General features: G+C 38.1%; 1 protein-coding gene across 2 annotated transcripts; it reads left to right on the forward strand.

The window, feature by feature from the left end:
- Positions 1 to 4,464: 4,464 nt before the first annotated feature.
- LOC109053266 (zinc finger protein OZF-like) lies at positions 4,465 to 19,479 on the forward strand. Of its 2 annotated transcripts, none has more exons than XM_042721213.1 (4): positions 4,465 to 4,504; positions 12,331 to 12,550; positions 16,797 to 18,011; positions 18,507 to 19,479. In XM_042721213.1, exons 2-4 carry the CDS (start codon positions 12,493 to 12,495, stop codon positions 18,656 to 18,658), a joined length of 1,425 nt encoding a protein of 474 aa, XP_042577147.1. In that variant the 5' UTR covers positions 4,465 to 4,504; positions 12,331 to 12,492; the 3' UTR covers positions 18,659 to 19,479. The 2 variants fall into 2 exon arrangements, with proteins under 2 accessions (XP_042577147.1, XP_042577146.1); XM_042721212.1 differs by having other exon boundaries at positions 4,481 to 4,610.
- The last annotated feature ends 322 nt before the right edge of the window (positions 19,480 to 19,801 follow it).

Raw genomic sequence — 19,801 nt, forward strand, 5'->3', positions numbered from 1 at the left:
AGGCGGAGGAGTTAATAAAGGACTACCAGGTAAAGAAAATATATTTCTGCCCTCTCACTTGTTATGAATGCATACTGAAGGATTCTCAAAATTATTTCTTGATTTATGTATACACAGCTCTCTGTTTTTTCAATTCACACAAGATAGTTATTGTTTATAAATTTCTGAAGCGCACACACATTTCTTGGCTTAAATCACAACACTGGTCAAAACTACCACAGCAACCACTTAATCCCACCTAGATCCCCATAACACACAGCACACTCTTTGAGTGACTTTCGGGCACAAAGTATACATAAATATATTCAAATTCAAATTTACCACAGCAACCTCGTTATCCCACCCAGATTTCTGTTTAGATGGAGAGTAAAGACCTACAAACCTGATTCCAACAAAGTTGGGACACTGTACAAATTGTGAGTAAAAAAGGAATGGAATAATTTACAAATCTCATAAACTTATATTTTATTCACAATAGAATATAGTAGGGCTGGGCGATAAAACGATAACGATATGTATCGCAATAGACATGTAATCGATATCAATAAAAATTGTGTTCGATAAAACGTTCAAGATTTTTTTTTTTTCTTCGTCAGAAGAAACCAGAGGTTACGAAGCAAGTTTGGTTGCATGAACAAAGGCACTCACTCTCTGGTAACCTAGCAACGTAGGGAGTGACACGCTACCAGCCAATCATGTAACAGTTTGGTTGCGCCATATCGTTGTCTCGTGTTAGATTCTTCAGTAACAGAACCAGCGTGGAGTGATAAGTGGAAAGCCTTATTTGATCAGCGAGTGATGTAGATAAGATGACTGACTGCTGCGCCAATTCTGACAGGCGCCCATGCATGTTACTGAGAGAACGTGCAGAGAGAGAGAGAGCCCCTCCTCCGGCCTCGCGTGCGCTCTCAGTCTTCAAACTGTCTTGCTCTCCCTCCCTCACTCGCGCATATTAATCAAAATTGATATTACCATCAAAATCAATTGAGAATTGACACGATGATAGGTCGGAAGACCGAAGTTTCACGTGACGCATTAAAAGATTTTTTTCCCTGAATTGCTGCTGGGTGTGAATTGTACTAAAATAACGGTGCCTTATCTTCTCTGAAAAGCGTTCCGCACATTCAGCTGACATAAACCACACTTTAAATAAACAAACAAAACCTATCCAGTGATGAAATGTGTTCTGTGTTGACACAAATCTTGTGCGATGTCCTAAATAGCGGGATAATCACACGTGCTGTCGCCGCATCATGATAGGTGCGCCTTATATTTTCCTGCTTTTTTTGTCCTTTGCCAATCACACCTATGAATAAGAGGAAGGTTAAAGGATTAGTTCACCCCAAACGAAAATGTCCTAATCATTTACTCACCCCCAATGCCATCCAAGATATCCATGTCTTTCTTTCTTCAGTGGAAAAGAAATTAAGTTTTTTTGAGGAAAACTTTTCAGGATTTTTTTCTTTTTTTATTGGTATTATGTGGTTAAATGGCAACCAACTCAGTTGGTTACTATTGTTTCCTCAAACTTAATTTCTTTTCCACTGAAGAAGACATGGTTATCTTGGATGGCACTGGGGTGAGTAAATTATTAGGAAATTTTCATTTTGAGGTGAACTAATCCTTTAAGTTTAAAATAAAAATGTTTAAATGTAATATATTTTTCTTCTGGTCCTTATTTTAAATAGGTCATAAAAATATCAATAATTATCGATATCGACTGATATGAAACACTTATATCGTGATACAGTTTTCAGCCATATCGCCCAGCTCTAGAATATTGTTTAGTTATAAAGTTTTGAGAGTTATAGATTTTGAATTTTTATATAAAATATTGGCTCATTTTGGATTTCATGAGAGCTACACATTCCAAAAAAGTTGGGACAGGTAGCAATAAGAGGCTGGAAAAGTTAAATGTACATATAAGGAACAGCTGGAGGAACAATTTGCAACTTATTAGGTCAACTGGCAACATGATTGGGTATAAAAAGAGCCTCTCAGAGTGGCAGTGTCTTTTAGAAGTCAAGATGGGCAGAGGATCACCAATTCCCCCAATGCTGCGGTGAAAAATAGTGGAGCAATATCAGAAAGGAGTTTGTCAGAGAAAAATTGCAAAGAGTTTGAAGTTATCAACATCTACAGTGCATAATATCATCCAAAGATTCAGAGAATCTGGAACAATCTCTGTGGGTAAGGGTCAAGGCCGGAAAAACCATACTGGATGCCCGTGATCTTCGGGCCCTTAGACGGCACTGCATCACATACAGGAATGCTACTGTAATGGAAATCACAACATGGGCTCAGGAATACTTCCAGAAAACATTGTCGGTGAACACAATCCACCGTGCCTATTCGCCGTTGCCGGCTAAAACTCTATAGGTCAAAAAAGAAGCCACATCTAAACATGATCTAGAAGCGCAGGCGTTTTCTCTGGGCCAAGGCTCATTTAAAATGGACTGTGGCAAAGTGGAAAACTGTTCTGTGGTTAGACGAATCAAAATTTGAAGTTCTTTTTGGAAAACTGGGACGCCATGTCATCCGGACTAAAGAGGACAAGGACAACCCAAGTTGTTATCAGCGCTCAGTTCAGAAGCCTGCATCTCTGATGGTATGGGGTTGCATGAGTGCGTGTGGCATGGGCAGCTTACACATCTGGAAAGGCACCATCAATGCTGAAAGGTATATCCAAGTTCTAGAACAACATATGCTTCCATCCAGACGTCGTCTCTTTCAGGGAAGACCTTGCATTTTCCAACATGACAATGCCAGACCACATACTGCATCAATTACAACATCATGGCTGCGTAGAAGAAGGATCCGGGTACTGAAATGGCCAGCCTGCAGTCCAGATCTTTCACCCATAGAAAACATTTGGCGCATCATAAAGAGGAAGATGCGACAAAGAAGACCTAAGACAGTTGAGCAACTAGAAGCCTGTATTAGACAAGAATGGGACAACATTCCTATTTCTAAACTTGAGCAACTTGTCTCCTCAGTCCCCAGACGTTTTGCAGACTGTTATAAAAAGAAGAGGGGGATGCCACACAGTGGTAAACATGGCCATGTCCCAACTTTTTTGAGATGTGTTGATGCCATGAAATTTAAAATCAACTTATTTTTCCCTTAAAATGATACATTTTCTCAGTTGAAACATTTGATATGTCATTTATGTTGTATTCTGAATAAAATATTGAATTTTGAAACTTCCACATCATTGCATTCTGTTTTTATTCACAATTTGTACAGTGTCCCAACTTTTTTGGAATCGGGTTTGTATATATATATATATATATATATATATATATATATATATATATATATATACACACACATGCTTCTGTGACCCTTCAATGAAGAAGATTTTTTTCTTCTCCAGATGTGTGGCTTGATAAACTTTTTTCAGGCTTATATGTCTCCCACCGTTATGACCTCAGGGCTTGATTTTTCCTCTGATGTGCATTATCAGCTGTTAGACCTTTTATTAAGACGTGTGCAGTTCCAAATTATACTCATTTAATGGAATTTGTCACAGGTTAACTTCACTTGAAGTGTTGTAACATCTACAAGCAAAATGAATGCTCCTGAGCTAAATGTAAACTGTCCCAGATAAGGGTATGAATACTTAAGCAATGGAATCATTTAAGTTTTTTATTTTATTTTAAATAAATTAGCAAAGATGTTAAAAAAACATTTTTTTTTTGAAAAGATGTTTTTTTTTTTGCTTTTTTTTTTTTTTTCATAATATTTTTTGAACATAAAATTAGTACTTTCGCAAGGCACTGTATATATATATATATATATATATATATATATATATATATATATATATATACAGGGTGCGATTTGGGGGGGGGGGGGGGGGATGGGGGGGATTTCCGTCGTATTAAAAACATACTCCTCATACCCCCCCTCTGTTTTTTTCACAAATCGCACCCTGTATATATATACACACACACACACACATACACACACACACACACACAACTGGTAAAAAATGTATAGCCTGTCCTAAGCGACTGATAAATGCATAAATTATAATTACTATAAATTATATACAATAAAAAATAAAAATTGTATTTTCTGCAATGAATATGAGGAAGCTGCACTTGCACTTATTTTGGCACTGAACATATTCAGTTACAAAAATGTATCAATGAAAATATTCAGTGTTTGAGACCATTTTCACTCCTTTGGCTTTACTGACTATCCTGACCAAGAGGAGCAGTACTTTTTCTTAATTAATTTACTTATACTGTGAACCAAATCTAATCTAATAAGTATCTAATCTAAATCTAATAAGAAACCCAGGAAAACCACGGACCGACCCGCAACAGAGTGGAGGTGACGTATTTCCGGTTCGAGAGCGCTGTACTTACCCACTGCCTGCAGACTCTTCTGCAGACTTTTGTTGTTGTTGTGTGTTTCTGTATTTTTTTGTCTTGGATGGTCTTGCTCGGTTCTCGTAGATTTAAGGAGTGTTAGCGGACGCCAGTTTCTGCATTCTGTAAGTAGAAGTAATTTTCTGACCAACTTTTCCACCTAATTTCTGCTGTAAAGTCATTGTGTGATAAAGCTTTCGGACGCAACTGCAACGTCGAGTCTGAGGAGAGGTGAGCAATATTTCACACACAAACATCACATTTTCCACGTTTGGAGAGACAATGTGGCTTTTACTGAATGTCTCGTGATCAGTGAGTGTGCTGGATGCGAACGGAACCGATATAAAGTTGGTTCGACGTTGGATATCAGACAGATTAGACACAGCGCATTTTTGTAGCGCGAAAGCACATTAATATAATGCGCGAGCGCGAATCTCTCCGAGCGCGCAGGTTTTTATGCTCGAGCGCGGATTTCTGAGAGCGCGCAGGTCACTTAAAATGTTTCTCTGTTGCTTAAAACAGGGGTCACCAAACTTTTTGTGAGTGAGGGCTCCCTGAAGGGATAAAATAGTCTCAAGGGCTACTTGTTTGATATACTCCTATTCCAGAAAAATTTATAAAAATAGGCTATCACAATATATTTTTTCCCATATCATTCAATATTGATATTTATCATGGTGTTCGTTTACCATTAATGGGGAATAAAATGCTTTCCACATGTTTGTTAGACCTTAGTTTGTTCACAACTCAATTCCACAGAGGAGCTACGGTTTAATTGAAGACCCCATGAAATGCATTTTATTTTCCCTAAATTCTGTGTTTTTCACTTGATTTAGTATGGATTCTGTGTTTTATTATTCAGTACAAATGCATCATAAAGATATTTGTTTTAATTTTTTATCATATGAAATTAATTTAAATAAATTAACATTGCATTTTCATCTCATCAGAAAAGATACTGCACAACAGAACTGTATAAATTAATAACAATAAATAACTTGGTGTATAATATTCCCTAAGAATATTATTATTATTATTATTATTATTATTATCCGACATTCATATCAAGCTATCGTATGGCTTCAGAAGTAACACAGAATAATTCGCACAATTGAGAAAAAAATATAAAAATATCAGATTTGTATAGGCCCTCTCTGACCGATACTCGATTCGAGAAAAAAATGTCCAAATATCGTTACAGCGCACATTCTATCAGCTGCAGTTCTGGCGCCTCCGTCATATACTGTACACCACCACATGCATTCACAGCAGTGTTAACTCAGCGCTAGAGTTACTCTCTCGTTATCTGCGTGTGCTTTTGAATGTTTCTCTCGTTATCTGCGTGTGCCTGTGCTTTTTCTGAGCGCCGCATACACACGAAACAGTGCCTGATTATTGAACTAAGTTATCTTTTGCGCTAATACTGTCAAAACACACAAGGTTTACATGTAGACTCAGTTGGTTATGTCTAAAATGAAAGTAAACAGTTGAAAGAAAAAACATATACGTGCCTGTATATTAGATGCGTGCAGGTCTTAAAGGGACAGTAGGCGTATTAAACATGCGACTGTCATTAAAGGGATAGATCACCCTAAAATTTAATTTGTCTGACTGTCACGTTGTCCCAAATCTGTATTAATTTCTGTCTTGTGCTGAACACAAAAGATATTTAGAAGAATGTGGGTAACCAAACAGTTGCTGGTCTACATTGAATTTGATTGTAGCAAAAAATACTATGGAAGTCACTGTGGACCAGCAACTGTTTGGTTTTCCACGTTCCTCAAAATAGCATTTATGTTCAGAAGAAAGAAAGAAACTCATTCAGGTTTAAAACCACTCTTGAGTGAGTAAATGGTGGGATAAAAATAAAACACTATGACAGAATTGACAGACAGCTGACAGAATTTTTATTTTTGGTTGAACTATTCCTTTAACGTTAATAAAACAGCAAATCACTGGCTGCTCTTGACTGAAGAAATTTAATACAGTTGCTTTAGAATCAGTTGTTGTTTTGTTTTTTTTCAGTGAATAATTTATAGTATAATTATACATAGTGTTTTATAAAAATAACACTATATTCACTTCACTGTATAAATTTTATACAGTGGAGTGTTGTAGTTCTAATGTGTATCTTTGTCATTCTTTTATCTTTGTTATTAAAAAAAAAAGAAAGAAAAAGAACAAAGATTTTTATCTTCGTCCTCTTTGGCCTAAATATCTGCCTTTTTTTGTTACCTTGAAAGGCTTTGTCTTTATAATAGGGAAATTAGTTTGGCTGTAATGCTCAGACAACTTGCACAATAGTAAAACCAACATGACAAAGAATTGTGATGAAATCGTGAATTGTGATATTTTTATCATGATTTTTCCTGTCATGATTTTTCCTGGAAAAAAAAATTGTGATATGATATTTTTACCCACATTGAGTAAAAATGTTCAGAGTTTATCATTATTAACGTAAATTTTATCATAATCTCGATATGATATAATTTATCGCCCGGTATTGTGCCGAATTCTGCACCCCTGCCATATTATGCACCCCCTCGTTGAAGTCGTTACCTGATCGCCCTAATCCTAGCCCCTCCCCTAATCCTAATCCCTCCCCTAATCATAACCGCTCCCACACACTTACGCCTAAACCTACCAATACTAGAAGGTGCATAATCTGCCAAGGTGCAAATTTCGGCACAACACCGGTGCTAATTCAGGCTATTTATAGAGTGTGTTTGGCGGGCGACTCGGAGACTCCATGTAGTGTTCTCAAACTCTGACTAAACACCAAGTTAAACCGTAGCCAATGCAGACAGAGTCGTAGTAAGGTTGATCATTACTGTCACTCTTCCTCATTGACATTTGCAGTGAAAACTGTAATAAAATAATACAGCAATATTCAGTGTCCATGTCTTGACTAACATAGCATTATAAATCACTTTAACAATAAGCATAAACGATTGTTCTCTTTGTAGCAGCGATTACAATGGCTATTAGCATCGTTGAAAGCTTGCACACAATGGTAAACAACCATTTTTTTGGCAACTAATCAAACATCATCTTTTTAACAAAATCATCACTAATACATGATCTTTAACATGGCTAGTGTCATGTTAATGAACTTACAGCATTGTCTTTATGATGCTTTTTAGTGGATGCAATGGATTATCAGAGAGAGCACACCATGTCTGTCTCATTGTTTTTCATGCAGAACTGGGAGCACTAACAGGAAGTGACTTCATCACATGAAACAAATAATATATTTTTTACAAACGAGGTAGATAAAGGAAAAGTAATTATGAACTTCACATTTTTACTTGAGAATATTTACCAAAATATTTAAAGCAGATATTTGAAACTTAAATTTATTAAAGGGTCAACACACACGGGCACCACGTTGGTGACCCCTGGCCTAAAATATCCAGAATCAGGCGCAGACCGATTGTTGTATGAGATCTGTAAGAGGTACAGAGAGCAGACGGATCCTTCTTCTTTTTTTGAATCTCTCTCTCGCTGTACTTTGATGTCAGACAACGGTCGTTCTGTGCAGTGCTGCTTCAAGTCGAATGAATGAACAAACAAACACATCTAGTATGAATGCGTACTGTGAATAAATTACTGCAAATAATAATAATATCATGGCTACAGTAACATCCTCAGCAAACCTTAGATAAAGTTTGATTATTATGTGCGTACGGTTACCGGTCAGAAGTTTGGACACATTACAGTTTTTAATGTTTTTTTTAAAGAAGTATCTTATGCTCATCAAGCTATACATTTATTTGATCAAAAATAGCCTACAGAAAAAAAACGTAATATTGTGAAATAGAAAAGTAAAAAAAAAACAAAAAAAAAACAGGCTTTATTTAAAATAGAAATATTTTGTAACAATACCGTTCAAAAGTTTGCAATTCAATGGGTCAGTATTTTTTTCCTTTTTTTTTTTTAATTAAATGAATACTTTTATTCATAAGGCTGTCTAAACTTTTGACTGGTACTACACAAGTGAAACTATACAAATTTTAAAATTAAATGTATAAATAAAAAGGTTAAAAAGAGGGTGGGGGCTTCCAAATGTCTAGAACCGGCCCTGGACAACACTTGTATTTTTAAGTCTCTGAACTCTTCAAAGATAAAGGAGGACATCTTTACACAACACTGTTTTCTTTGGCCATTCATTTACAGTGCACAACAACAGCGTTTTGAAAACAGTTTTAGTATCAAATAGGAAAATACTGTGTCAGTATTGCAAAGGACAATAGTAAGCACTCAATTTTCAGTTAAAGGCAGTTCATCATTGAATTCAGTGATGTCATCTACAAGCTTAGTTCAGTTTAAATAGTATCTGTGCAATCAAGTTACATTTACATTTATGCATTTAGGAGACGCTTTTATCCAAAGCGACTTACAGTGCATTCAGGATATACATTTTTTTTTTTTTATGTATTTGTGTTACGTTTTTATTGAACCCACAACCTTTTTGCGCTGCTAACGCATGCTCTACCACTGAGCCACAGGAACTCAAACAGGAAGTTGACGATATCACTGGACGTTAAGTGTCCCCAACTAAGCAAGCCAGAGGTGACAGGGGCAAGGAACCAAAACTCTATCGGTGACCTTTTGCAAGTCTCTCAACAGTAGCAAAAAGAGTGTGTGTGTTGTTTAAGTTACTGGTTTATAAGGTTTGAGAAGAAGAAACTCTGTCTAGCTGTGGCTAGTTCCACATGGAAAGCATGAAGGCTGTCTTTATAGATGCTATAGTGAATTTTGTTTCGTCTTCCACCACATCCGCTCAGCTTTTCTGCATTGTCTTTTCATACTCTGTTCATACTCAGAAGACTCAACTGTTTCCTGGGGTCTTGTCCCGGTGGTCGTCTGAGACAAGGTCTTTACAGGGGATCTGTATCTGGGGCTCATCTAGTTGTCCTGGTCTCCGCTGTCTTTCAGGGCTGTAGAGGGCCTTTCTAGGTGCTGATCCACCATCTGGGCTGGATACGTACTGGATCCGGGTGGCTACAGTGACCTCGGAATAAGTGAAAGTGACATGACATACAGCCAAGTATGGTGACCCATACTCAGAATTCGTGCTCTGAGTTTAACCCATCCAAAGTGCACACACACACACACACACACACCGTGAGCAGCCATTTATGCTGCGGTGCCCGGGGAGCAGTTGGGGGTTCGTGCCTTGCTCAAGGGCACCTCAGTCGTGGTATGGCCGGCCCGAGACTTGAACCCACAACCTTAGGGTTAGGAGTTAAACTCTCTAACCATTAGGCCACGACTTTCCAGGGTTAGGAGTCAAACTCTCTAACCATTAGGCCACGACTTTCCCTGTCACTTAATACACAGATCTAATATCATTTTGGAATTGTTCGCTGTTCCGGTTGACCTAATTAATGCAGCCTAACAATCTTTTTTAATTCTGAGTATGGGTCACCATACTTGGCTGTATGTCATGTCACTTTCACTTTTCACTTTCAAATTGCCAGAGTTTTGAAAACGCATCGGACGTGGAGGACTATAATGCGATAAGAGCTTGCTCAAGTACTGAGGTGCTAAACCATTCAGGGTTTTATAAGTAATAAGCAAGATTTTAAAATCTATACGATGTTTAATAGGAAGCCAGTGCAGTGTTGACAGAACTGGGCTAATATGGTCATACTTCCTGGTTCTAGTAAGAACTCTAGCTGCTGCATTTTGGACTAGCTGGACTTTGTTTATTGAGCGTGCAGAACAACCACACAATAAAGCATTACATTTACATTTAAACATTTAGCAGATGCTTTTATCCGAATTGAATTTAAATTTAGAAATTTAGAAGAAATCAGATCAACGAGAGTAGTATGATGTTGTAAAAGTGTTGTGACAAGTCTCAGTTAGTCTAGTACAGAACACGTAGCCAGTTTTTTTTTTTTTTTTTTTTTTTTTTAATAATCTAACCTTGAGGTCATAAACGCATGGATTAACATTTCTGCATTTGACATTGAGAGCATAGGTCGTAATTTGGATATATTTTTGAGATGGAAAAATTAGCAATTTTACAAATACTAGAAACGTGGCTCTCGAGTGAATGATTGCTATCAAATAGCACACTTACGGTTCCTAACTAATGACAAAGAATTGACAGAGCAGCCATCAAGTGTTAGACAGTGTTCTAGGTTATTACATGCAGAGGTTTTATGTCTGATAATTAATACCTCTGTTTTTTTCAGAATTTAGCAGTATGAAAATACTCGTAATCCAGTTTTTTATATCGGTTTTTCAAATTGGTATGTTTTCGCCGGGCCGCGAAGAAATATAGAGCTGAGTATCATCAGCATAACAGTGAAAGCTAACACCATGTTTCTTGATGATATCCCCCAAGGGTAACATGTAAAGTCTAAAAGTAATGGCCCTAGTACTGAGCCTTGGGGTGCTCCGATCAGGATTTTTGAGGTTGATCACAGAAAGCAGTATCTGCCGATACCGATCCTTTTAAAGCCTTTATAGTGATACACCAATCAGGATTTTTTTTTACATTTATTCAGGGCCTGAATTTCATTTTTGAAAATGGGGGGAATTCCCCTCTTAGGAGACTTTTGTGAGTGGGGAAGCAGCACGGACTGTGCTTTCACAGAAGAGTCCGCTACTGATCCTTGGCTGTTTACCACAAGCACAACATTTATCCATTATTTTTGATTTCAAATTCAAACATTGTCACTGAAAATGCTTTTTCAGCATTGCATTTTTTTTTTTTTTACACAATACAGTAATACAATCTTTAAAAGACATGTTTAAAACACAATAAAAGCACTAGATGTGTAGTACTTCGACTCTAGACCATAATTTCATCTTGTTCCTATTCAAAGTGTTCGAGGAAATAGCAGAGCAAGTGAGCTCTCGTGTCATTGATGCGGAAGCAGTTCAGTTCATAGCATGTGAGTAAATTGTGCGATTTGTGAGAGAAAATTGCCAAATGGCTAATAAATCTTGTTTGTGAGATTTGTGAGAGAAAATCGTTTCTGATTCTGACTCTGAAGGGGAATATTTGCCTTTTGGAAATGATGATCGGTCGTCTAATATTCGCGCTTCTCCCGGTACATCTTGTGGGGTGGCAGGGGTGAACGTGGTCATAGTGTCCATAGGAGAACTGTTGCTGATCGCACACACTCTAAGGGCCACCGGCAGACAAAGTACAGGTGCAGTCAGTGTGGAGTAGGTGCGCTGTGCCATGCAAAGAGAGGTACCATACTCTCAAGAACTATAAACTGTGTCACCTAGATACCTGATTGGGCAGATAGCTGGTCAAACTGATCAAAAAATAGGCACATGCATTTTACTATGGCACAGTAATATAGTAATAATTTACTACTTTCTCCTGTTTTACTGTTGATTTCCTCTTTTCCTGATCATTTGGAATGAGGGTAAAAAAAAAAAAAAAAAAAAAAAAAAACATGCAAATAAGTTCAAACATCAATTTAATATCTACTATTTCCTGAATATTATAAAATTTGAGATGGCCGCCCCTGATGACAATATAATATGCAAATTAGATGAGTATATTTACACCCCACATAAACTTTCAATCATGCCCAACATTTTTCTTATTTACAGTATATATTTTTGTTTGATCATTTTCAAGCCAAGAGTTTTTGAAATCTTGATGTCAAAAACCCTGGCGCCTAAAGGGTTAAAATCACCAACAATTAAGACTTTATCTGCAGCCAGCACTTACTCAGATCGAAAATCAGCACATTCTTTAATAAAGTCTGTATGGTGCTCTGGTGGCCTGTATACAGTAGCCAGTACAAACATCACAGGGGATTTATTATTAATGTGTTTCTCTGGATAATGTTATATGAATGTTATATTACTTTAAACGGGTTATACTTGAAGCGTGCCAATCTGCTTTACTTATATTAATGATTAAATGTGATAATTAGTTAATAATTTTGTCAAATCTACTTCTTCCACACAGAAATTCATGTTCAGTGAAGTTCCTCACAACAATCACACATTCAGCAATTCATCAGTAAATGCTGGAATATTTCCATCAGTTCTCAAGTGAGGACGAGCATCAAATCATCAGGAAGAGCTGAAATCTGCAAAATCTGAGTTTATTAAAGAGGACAGGGAGAAGATGGGAGATCCAGAACCCTGCAGAATCAAACAATGTGAAGATGCTGAAGAACAAACAGGTTGGTGTTTATTCTTCATTAATAATGCTGATGGTTATAAAGTGTTGAGTAGTTTTAGATTGGTTTGTGTTGTAATTGGAAAATTCTGTAGAGCTCTGCAGTAATATAGCTAAATAATCAAATAATAAGGGATACTTTCTATAAACTGGGTACTTGTTAGATAATTGTGTTGTTGATCAAACATTTAATAGTTATCCCTATAGAAACATGGGATTTGTGCCTATAATGTTTTAAAAATCATAATTTGAAGATCAATGTACCTCATTCATTGATGTATGTAAAAGTTTCAGAGATGTATATATAGATTTTTCTGCTAATGTCTCCACTGCTAAAAGGACATACTACCATAACAAAATTAACAATTCGTCTAACTCTCGCATGCTTTTTTTAAACATTTTTCCTCGCTCCTTTGTCCTCCTCCTCCCCCTCCTGCTTCATCTCTAATAGCTGACGACTTTGCCATGTTTTTCATTAATAAAATTATAAACATCAGTGCACAATTTTCCACACCACAATCCATCAAGCACATCTCACCAGCAAACATACACTCATTCACATCCTTCTCTTCACTCTCTGAGGCAGAAGTCTCTAAACTCATCCTTTCTAATCATCCTACTACTTGTCCGCTTGATCCTATTCCATCTCATCTCCTTCAAGCCATTTCTCCTGCAGTTGTACCTGCACTCACTCACATCATTAACATATCACTCCACACTGGTGTTTTCTCCTCATCATTTAGACAGGCTCGTATAACTCCACTACTTAAGAAACCCACCCTCAACCCATCTCTTTTAGAAAACTACAGACCAGTTTCCTTTCTTCCTTTCATTGCAAAAACACTTGAACGAGCTGTATTCAACCAAGTCTCTACCTTTCTCACACAGAACAACCTCCTTGACAGCAACCAATCTGGCTTCAGAAGTGAACATTCAACTGAGACTGCCTTGCTCTCAGTTGTTGAAGCCCTAAGACTGACAAGAGCGGAATCCAAATCTTCAATACTTATCTTGCTTGATCTTATCTGCTGCTTTTGACACGGTTAACCACCAGATCCTCCTGTCAACACTACTGACAAAGGGCATCTCAGAAACCGCACTCCAGTAGTTTGAGTCTTACCTATCAGATAGGTCCTTCAAAGTATCTTGGAGAGGTCAGGTGTCCAAGTCGCAACATCTAACTACTGGGGTGCCTCAGGGCTCAGTTCTTGGACCACTTCTCTTCTCTGTCGACATGGCATCATTAGGTTCTGTCATTCAGAAAACATGGCTTTTCATACCATTGCTATGCTGATGACACTCATCTCTACCTCTCATTCCATCCTGATGATCGATCGGTAGCTGCTCGCATCTCAGCTTGTCTAACAGACATTTCTTGCTGGATGAAGGACCATCACCTTCAACTCAACTTTGCCAAGACAGAACTGCTTGTGGTTCCAGCAAACCCATCGTTTCATCAAAATTTCACCATCAAGTTAGGCACATCAACCATAACTCCTTCAAAAACAGCCAGAAACCTTGGAGTTATGATTGATGATCAGCTAACTTTCTCAGACCACATTGCTAAAACTGTCCGGTCCTGCAGATTTGCTTTATTCAACATCAAGAAGATCAGGCCCTTTCTTTCGGAACATGCTGCACAACTCCTTGTTCAAGCTCTTGTTCTGTCCAGGCTAGACTATTGCAACGCTCTCTTGGCAGGTCTTCCAGCCAGTTCTATCAAGCCTTTACAATTAATCCAGAATGCGGCAGCAAGATTGATTTTTATTGAGCCGAAAAGAATACACGTCACACCTCTGTTTATCAATTTGCACTGGCTACCAATAGCTGCTCACATAAAATTCAAGGCATTGATGTTTGCATACAAAACCAGCACTGGCTCTGCACCCCTTTACCTAAATTCATTACTTCAGACTTATGTGCCTCTAGAAGCTTGCGTTCTGCAAGTGAACGTCTCTTGATTGTGCCATCCCAAAGAAGCACAAAGTCACTTTTACGGACTTTTAAATTAAATGTTCCCTCCTGGTGGAATGACCTGCCCAACTCAATCCGAGCAGCTGAGTCCTTAGCCATCTTCAAGAATCGGCTTAAAACATATCTCTTCCATCTTGATTTGACCCTCTAACTTTTGCACTCACTATTCTAATTCTATTTAAAAAAAAAAAAATCTAACTACCTTTCTAATCTTTTTGTATTCTATCTATTTTCTTTCAATTTATTATACAATTATAAAAAAAAGACCTCTAACATTAGCTTGCACTATTCTTTTTCTATTCTATCTGTTTTCTTTTGATTTATTATATTATTTAAAAGCCCTTGCTACGTGTACTGCATTTAAGCTAACTGAGACTTGTTATAGCACTTACAGTGGGTACGGAAAGTATTCAGACCCCCTTAAATTTTTCACTCTTTGTTATATTGCAGCCATTTGCTAAAATCATTTAAGTTCTTTTTTTTTCCTCATTAATGTACACATAGCACCCCATATTGACAGAAAAACACAGAATTGTTGACATTTTTGCAGATTTATTAAAAAAGAAAAAAACTGAAATATCACATGGTCCTAAGTATTCAGACCCTTTGCTCAGTATTTAGTAGAAGCACTCTTTCGATCTAATACAGCCATGAGTCTTTTTGGGAAAGATGCAACGGGTTTTTCACACCTGGATTTGGGGATCCTCTGCCATTCCTCCTTGCAGATCCTCTCCAGTTCTGTCAGGTTGGATGGTAAACGTTGGTGGACAGCCATTTTCAGGTCTCTCCAGAGATGCTCGATTGGGTTTAAGTCAGGGCTCTGGCTGGGCCATTCAAGAACAGTCACGGAGTTGTTGTGAAGCCACTCCTTCGTTATTTTAGCTGTGTGCTTAGGGTCATTGTCTTGTTGGAAGGTGAACCTTCGGCCCAGTCTGAGGTCCTGAGCACTCTGGATAAGGTTTTCGTCCAGGATATCCCTGTACTTGGCCGCATTCATCTTTCCCTCGATTGCAACCAGTCGTCCTGTCCCTGCAGCTGAAAAACACCTCCACAGCATGATGCTGACACCACCATGCTTCACTGTTGGGACTGTATTGGACAGGTGATGAGCAGTGCCTGGTTTTCTCCACACATACCGCTTAGGATTGATGCTGAAACGTTCTATCTTGGTCTCATCAGACCAGAGAATCTTATTTCTCTGTTTTTAAGCAAACTCCATGCGGGCTTTCATGTGTCTTGCACTGAGGAGAGGCTTCCGTCGGGCGACTCTGCCATAAAGCCCCGACTGGTGGAGGACTGCAGTGATGGTTGACTTTCTACAACTTTCTCCCATCTCCCGACTGCATCTCTGGAGCTCAGCCACAGTGATCTTTGGGTTCTTCTTTTCCTCTCTCACCAAGGCTCTTCTCCCCCGATAGCTCAGTTTGGCCGGACGGCCAGCTCTAGGAAGGGTTCTGGTCGTCCCAAACGTCTTCCATTTAAGGATTATGGAGGCCATTGTGCTCTTAGGAACCTTAAATGCAGCAGAAATTTTTTTGTAACCTTGGCCAGATCTGTGCCTTGCCACAATTCTGTCTCTGAGCTCTTCAGGCAGTTCCTTTGACCTCATGATTCTCATTTGCTCTGACATGCACTGTGAGCTGTAATGTCTTATATAGACAGGTGTGTGGCTTTCCTAATCAAGTCCAATCAGTATAATCAAACACAGCTGGACTCAAATGAAGGTGTAGAACCATCTCATGGATGATCAGAAGAAATGGACAGCACCTGAGTTAAATATATGAGTGTCACAGTAAAGGGTCTGAATACTTATGACCATGTGATATTTCCGTTTTTTTTTTTTTAATAAATCTGCAAAAATGTCAACAATTCTGTGTTTTTCTGTCAATATGGGGTGCTGTGTGTACATTAATGAGGGGAAAAAAAATTAACTTAAATAATTTTAGCAAATGGCTGCAATATAACAAAGAGTGAAAAATTTAAGGGGGTCTGAATACTTTCCGTACCCACTGTATATATCATTGCTCTTTTGTTGTTTTTGATTGCTTCCATTGTCCTCATTTGTAAGTCACTTTGGATAAAAGCATCTGCTAAATGACTAAATGTAAATGTATATATAAAATGTACTAGATGTATTTATAAAACTGCATCAAAATGATCAAAATGTTGTATAGCAATTGTCTGCTTTCTGCTGTTACATCAGGGTTCATGTTTTTGTCTTTTCACATTTCTTTTTTGAGTTAATGAAAAAAAAAACATTTTTACTTTTATTTCAGAGTTGATTGAAGAAAATGAGGAGAATGAAGAATTGAGTGAAGTTGAGGGAAACAATCTCTTCAGAACTGGGAAAAAACCTTTGAGTTGCTCTCAAACTCTTAAAGTTTTAAAGAAAAGAAGAGCCAAAAAATCTTTCACCTGCACTCAGTGTGGAAAGAGATTGAGATGCAAACATCGTCTTGATCTTCACTTGAGAATTCACACTGGAGAGAAACCATACAAGTGTTCACACTGTGACAAGAGATTCAGTCGGTCAGATCACCTGAAAACACATGAGAGGATCCACACTGGAGAGAAACCGTACACTTGTGATCAGTGCGGGAAGAGTTTCACACTAAAAGGAAACCTTACATCACACATGAAAGTTCATACTGGAGCGAAACCATTCTCTTGTGATCAGTGCGGAAAGAATTTCTCACAATCATCAAACCTTAAGTATCACATGAACATCCACACTGGAGAGAAGCGACACACATGTGATCAATGCGGGAAGACATTTTTGTGGGCTTCAGTCCTGAAAACACACCTGAGAGTTCATACAAAGGAGAAACCACATTCATGTCATTTGTGTGGAAAGAGTTTTTCACATCTACAGCTTTTAAAAGAACATCAGAAAACACATACTGGTGTGAGACAGTACATGTGCTTTGAGTGTGAGAAGACTTATACTTCAGCGAGCCGTTTAAAACTGCATGAGATGATTCACAGTGGAGAGAAACCTTACAAGTGTTCACACTGTGACAAGAGATTCAGTCAGTCATCAAATCTGAAAACACATGAGATGATCCACAGTGGAGAGAAACCTTACAAGTGTTCACACTGTGACAAGAGATTCAGTCAGTCATCAAATCTGAAAACACATGAGATGATCCACACTGGAGAGAAACCTTATAAGTGTTCACACTGTGAAAAGAGATTCAGTGTGTCATCAAGTCTGAAAACACATGAAAGGATTCACACTGGAGAGAAACCTTATAAGTGTTCACACTGTGACAAGAAATACAGTCAGTCAGGACACCTGAAAACACATGAAAGGATTCACACTGGAGAGAAACCTTATAAGTGTTCACACTGTGACAAGAAATACAGTCAGTCAGGACACCTGAAAACACATGAGAGGATCCACACTGGAGAGAAACCGTATCACTGCACTGAATGTGGGAAGTGTTTCAATCAATCTTCTGCTCTACACAGTCATACAAAAAACAATCACAGTAAGTAGATCATCTTCAGATCCAGCACTTTCAGATCTGATGCTGAGTCCCTCACCAAATGTGACACAATAATGCATCAAGCAATAAAATATAATCTGAATAAATCTGTCATTATAAGTAACACGACAAAGAGACATTATCTAAATTTTTCACAGTGAATAAAGTTAATCTTCATCTTCAAAACGAGCAGATTCAACTGTGAGATTCAGATCAACTCAAAGATGGAGTTCCTCCCCAAAGAACAATGTCAAAATGTTTTATTCTTTTATGCCATTTTGCCTCATGATATAAATAACATTAGTGTGCTTTCTTATGATTTTAATATTATGTTCAACAATCTTATAATGCATATGTATATTTTAGTTTTATTTTGCTTTTGTTTTGGTGAGGGGAAGCTTTTTTTTTTATGTTCTTTTTTTGTTAGGTGAGGTGGAGAATTTAATTCTTTTAAGAGAGACTGAGATTTAATTGTAATGTTATTCTTCATTGTGTAAGGCCTCTGCGGAACCGACCCACCAAAAAGCTGCAGAATAAACCCATTACCAAAACAGGATCTAAAGATTCCCCCACACAGACATCACAAGATCGTAAAACTAACAACACCCTCATTGTCTGGATTAGTTTCCTCTCAACATGATAATAGCTAATCCAATCAAGGGAAAAGAGAGCTCCTTTGTCTCAACGAACTGAAGAGTCATTCAAGCAACATACGGTTAAGTGCTACCTCGTGGACACTACGCATAAATCCATAGTAGAAGCCTGAAAACAGGAAAGACACATTTACATGACACTCTCCAGGCCTGCAAACACCCAAGATCCATACAGCGTGACTCCTTGTGATCCCCGAGGGCAGGGGTCTGCAACCTTCAACATCAAAAGAGCCATTTTGGCCCCTTTCACACAAGATAAAACTCTTGCACTTTAGGGCTGTGCGATTAATTTTAATTTTATTTTCGATTATGAGTTTGACTTCAAAGGATTATGATAAGATATATTGATATATACAAGATATATAAAAGAGGTGAAGCGATATATTGGAGAAAATCTGATGTGTCAGAGTTTTGGATCCATGTGTTAGTTCTTAAAGTGACAGCAGCCTGTGGAGCAGTTGTGGCCTAATGGTTAGAGAGTCAGACTTGTAACCCAAAGGTGAGACCCTCGAGCAAGGCACCAAACCCCCAACTGCTCCCCAGGTGCTGCCTCAAAAATGGCTGCCCACTGCTCCAGGTGTGTGTTCATGATGTGTGTGTTCAGGAGTCACTGCTGTGTGTTAAGCTGATCTTTTGCCAAAAAGAAACACAGAAATGTTTAAACTTCATTACAAGCCATGCAATCTAAAGTCAGTGTGAAAGTAATTTACTGAAACTCTGAAATTTTCCATAATAAAAGGCAAAAAAAAAAAAGAGCTACCATGTTAATCTTACTGCATGCACCCAAGTATGAAAAGTGACATTAATTTTTATTTTATTTTTTTTTTTTTTTGAAAGTCATGACATTTTGCCGATTATGGTAACCTATACTTGGAATTGGTGCTCTGCATTTAATCCATCCAAGTGCACACACACAGCAGCAGTGAGAAGTGAACACACACAGAACACACACCTGGAGCAGTGGGCAGCTATATACAACGCCTGGGGAGCAACTGGGGGTTCAGTGCCTTGCTCAAGGGCACTTCAGTCATGGGTATTGAGGGTGGAAGAGAGCGCTGTTCATTCACTCCCCCCCACCTACAACTCCTGCCAGCACCCTGCCTCTATCTTGCAGCCCTCGGGTTAAAGTTCCAAATCTCA

Source organism: Cyprinus carpio, chromosome B3 (assembly GCF_018340385.1).
Source record: "Cyprinus carpio isolate SPL01 chromosome B3, ASM1834038v1, whole genome shotgun sequence".
NCBI classification, from domain to species: domain Eukaryota; kingdom Metazoa; phylum Chordata; class Actinopteri; order Cypriniformes; family Cyprinidae; genus Cyprinus; species Cyprinus carpio.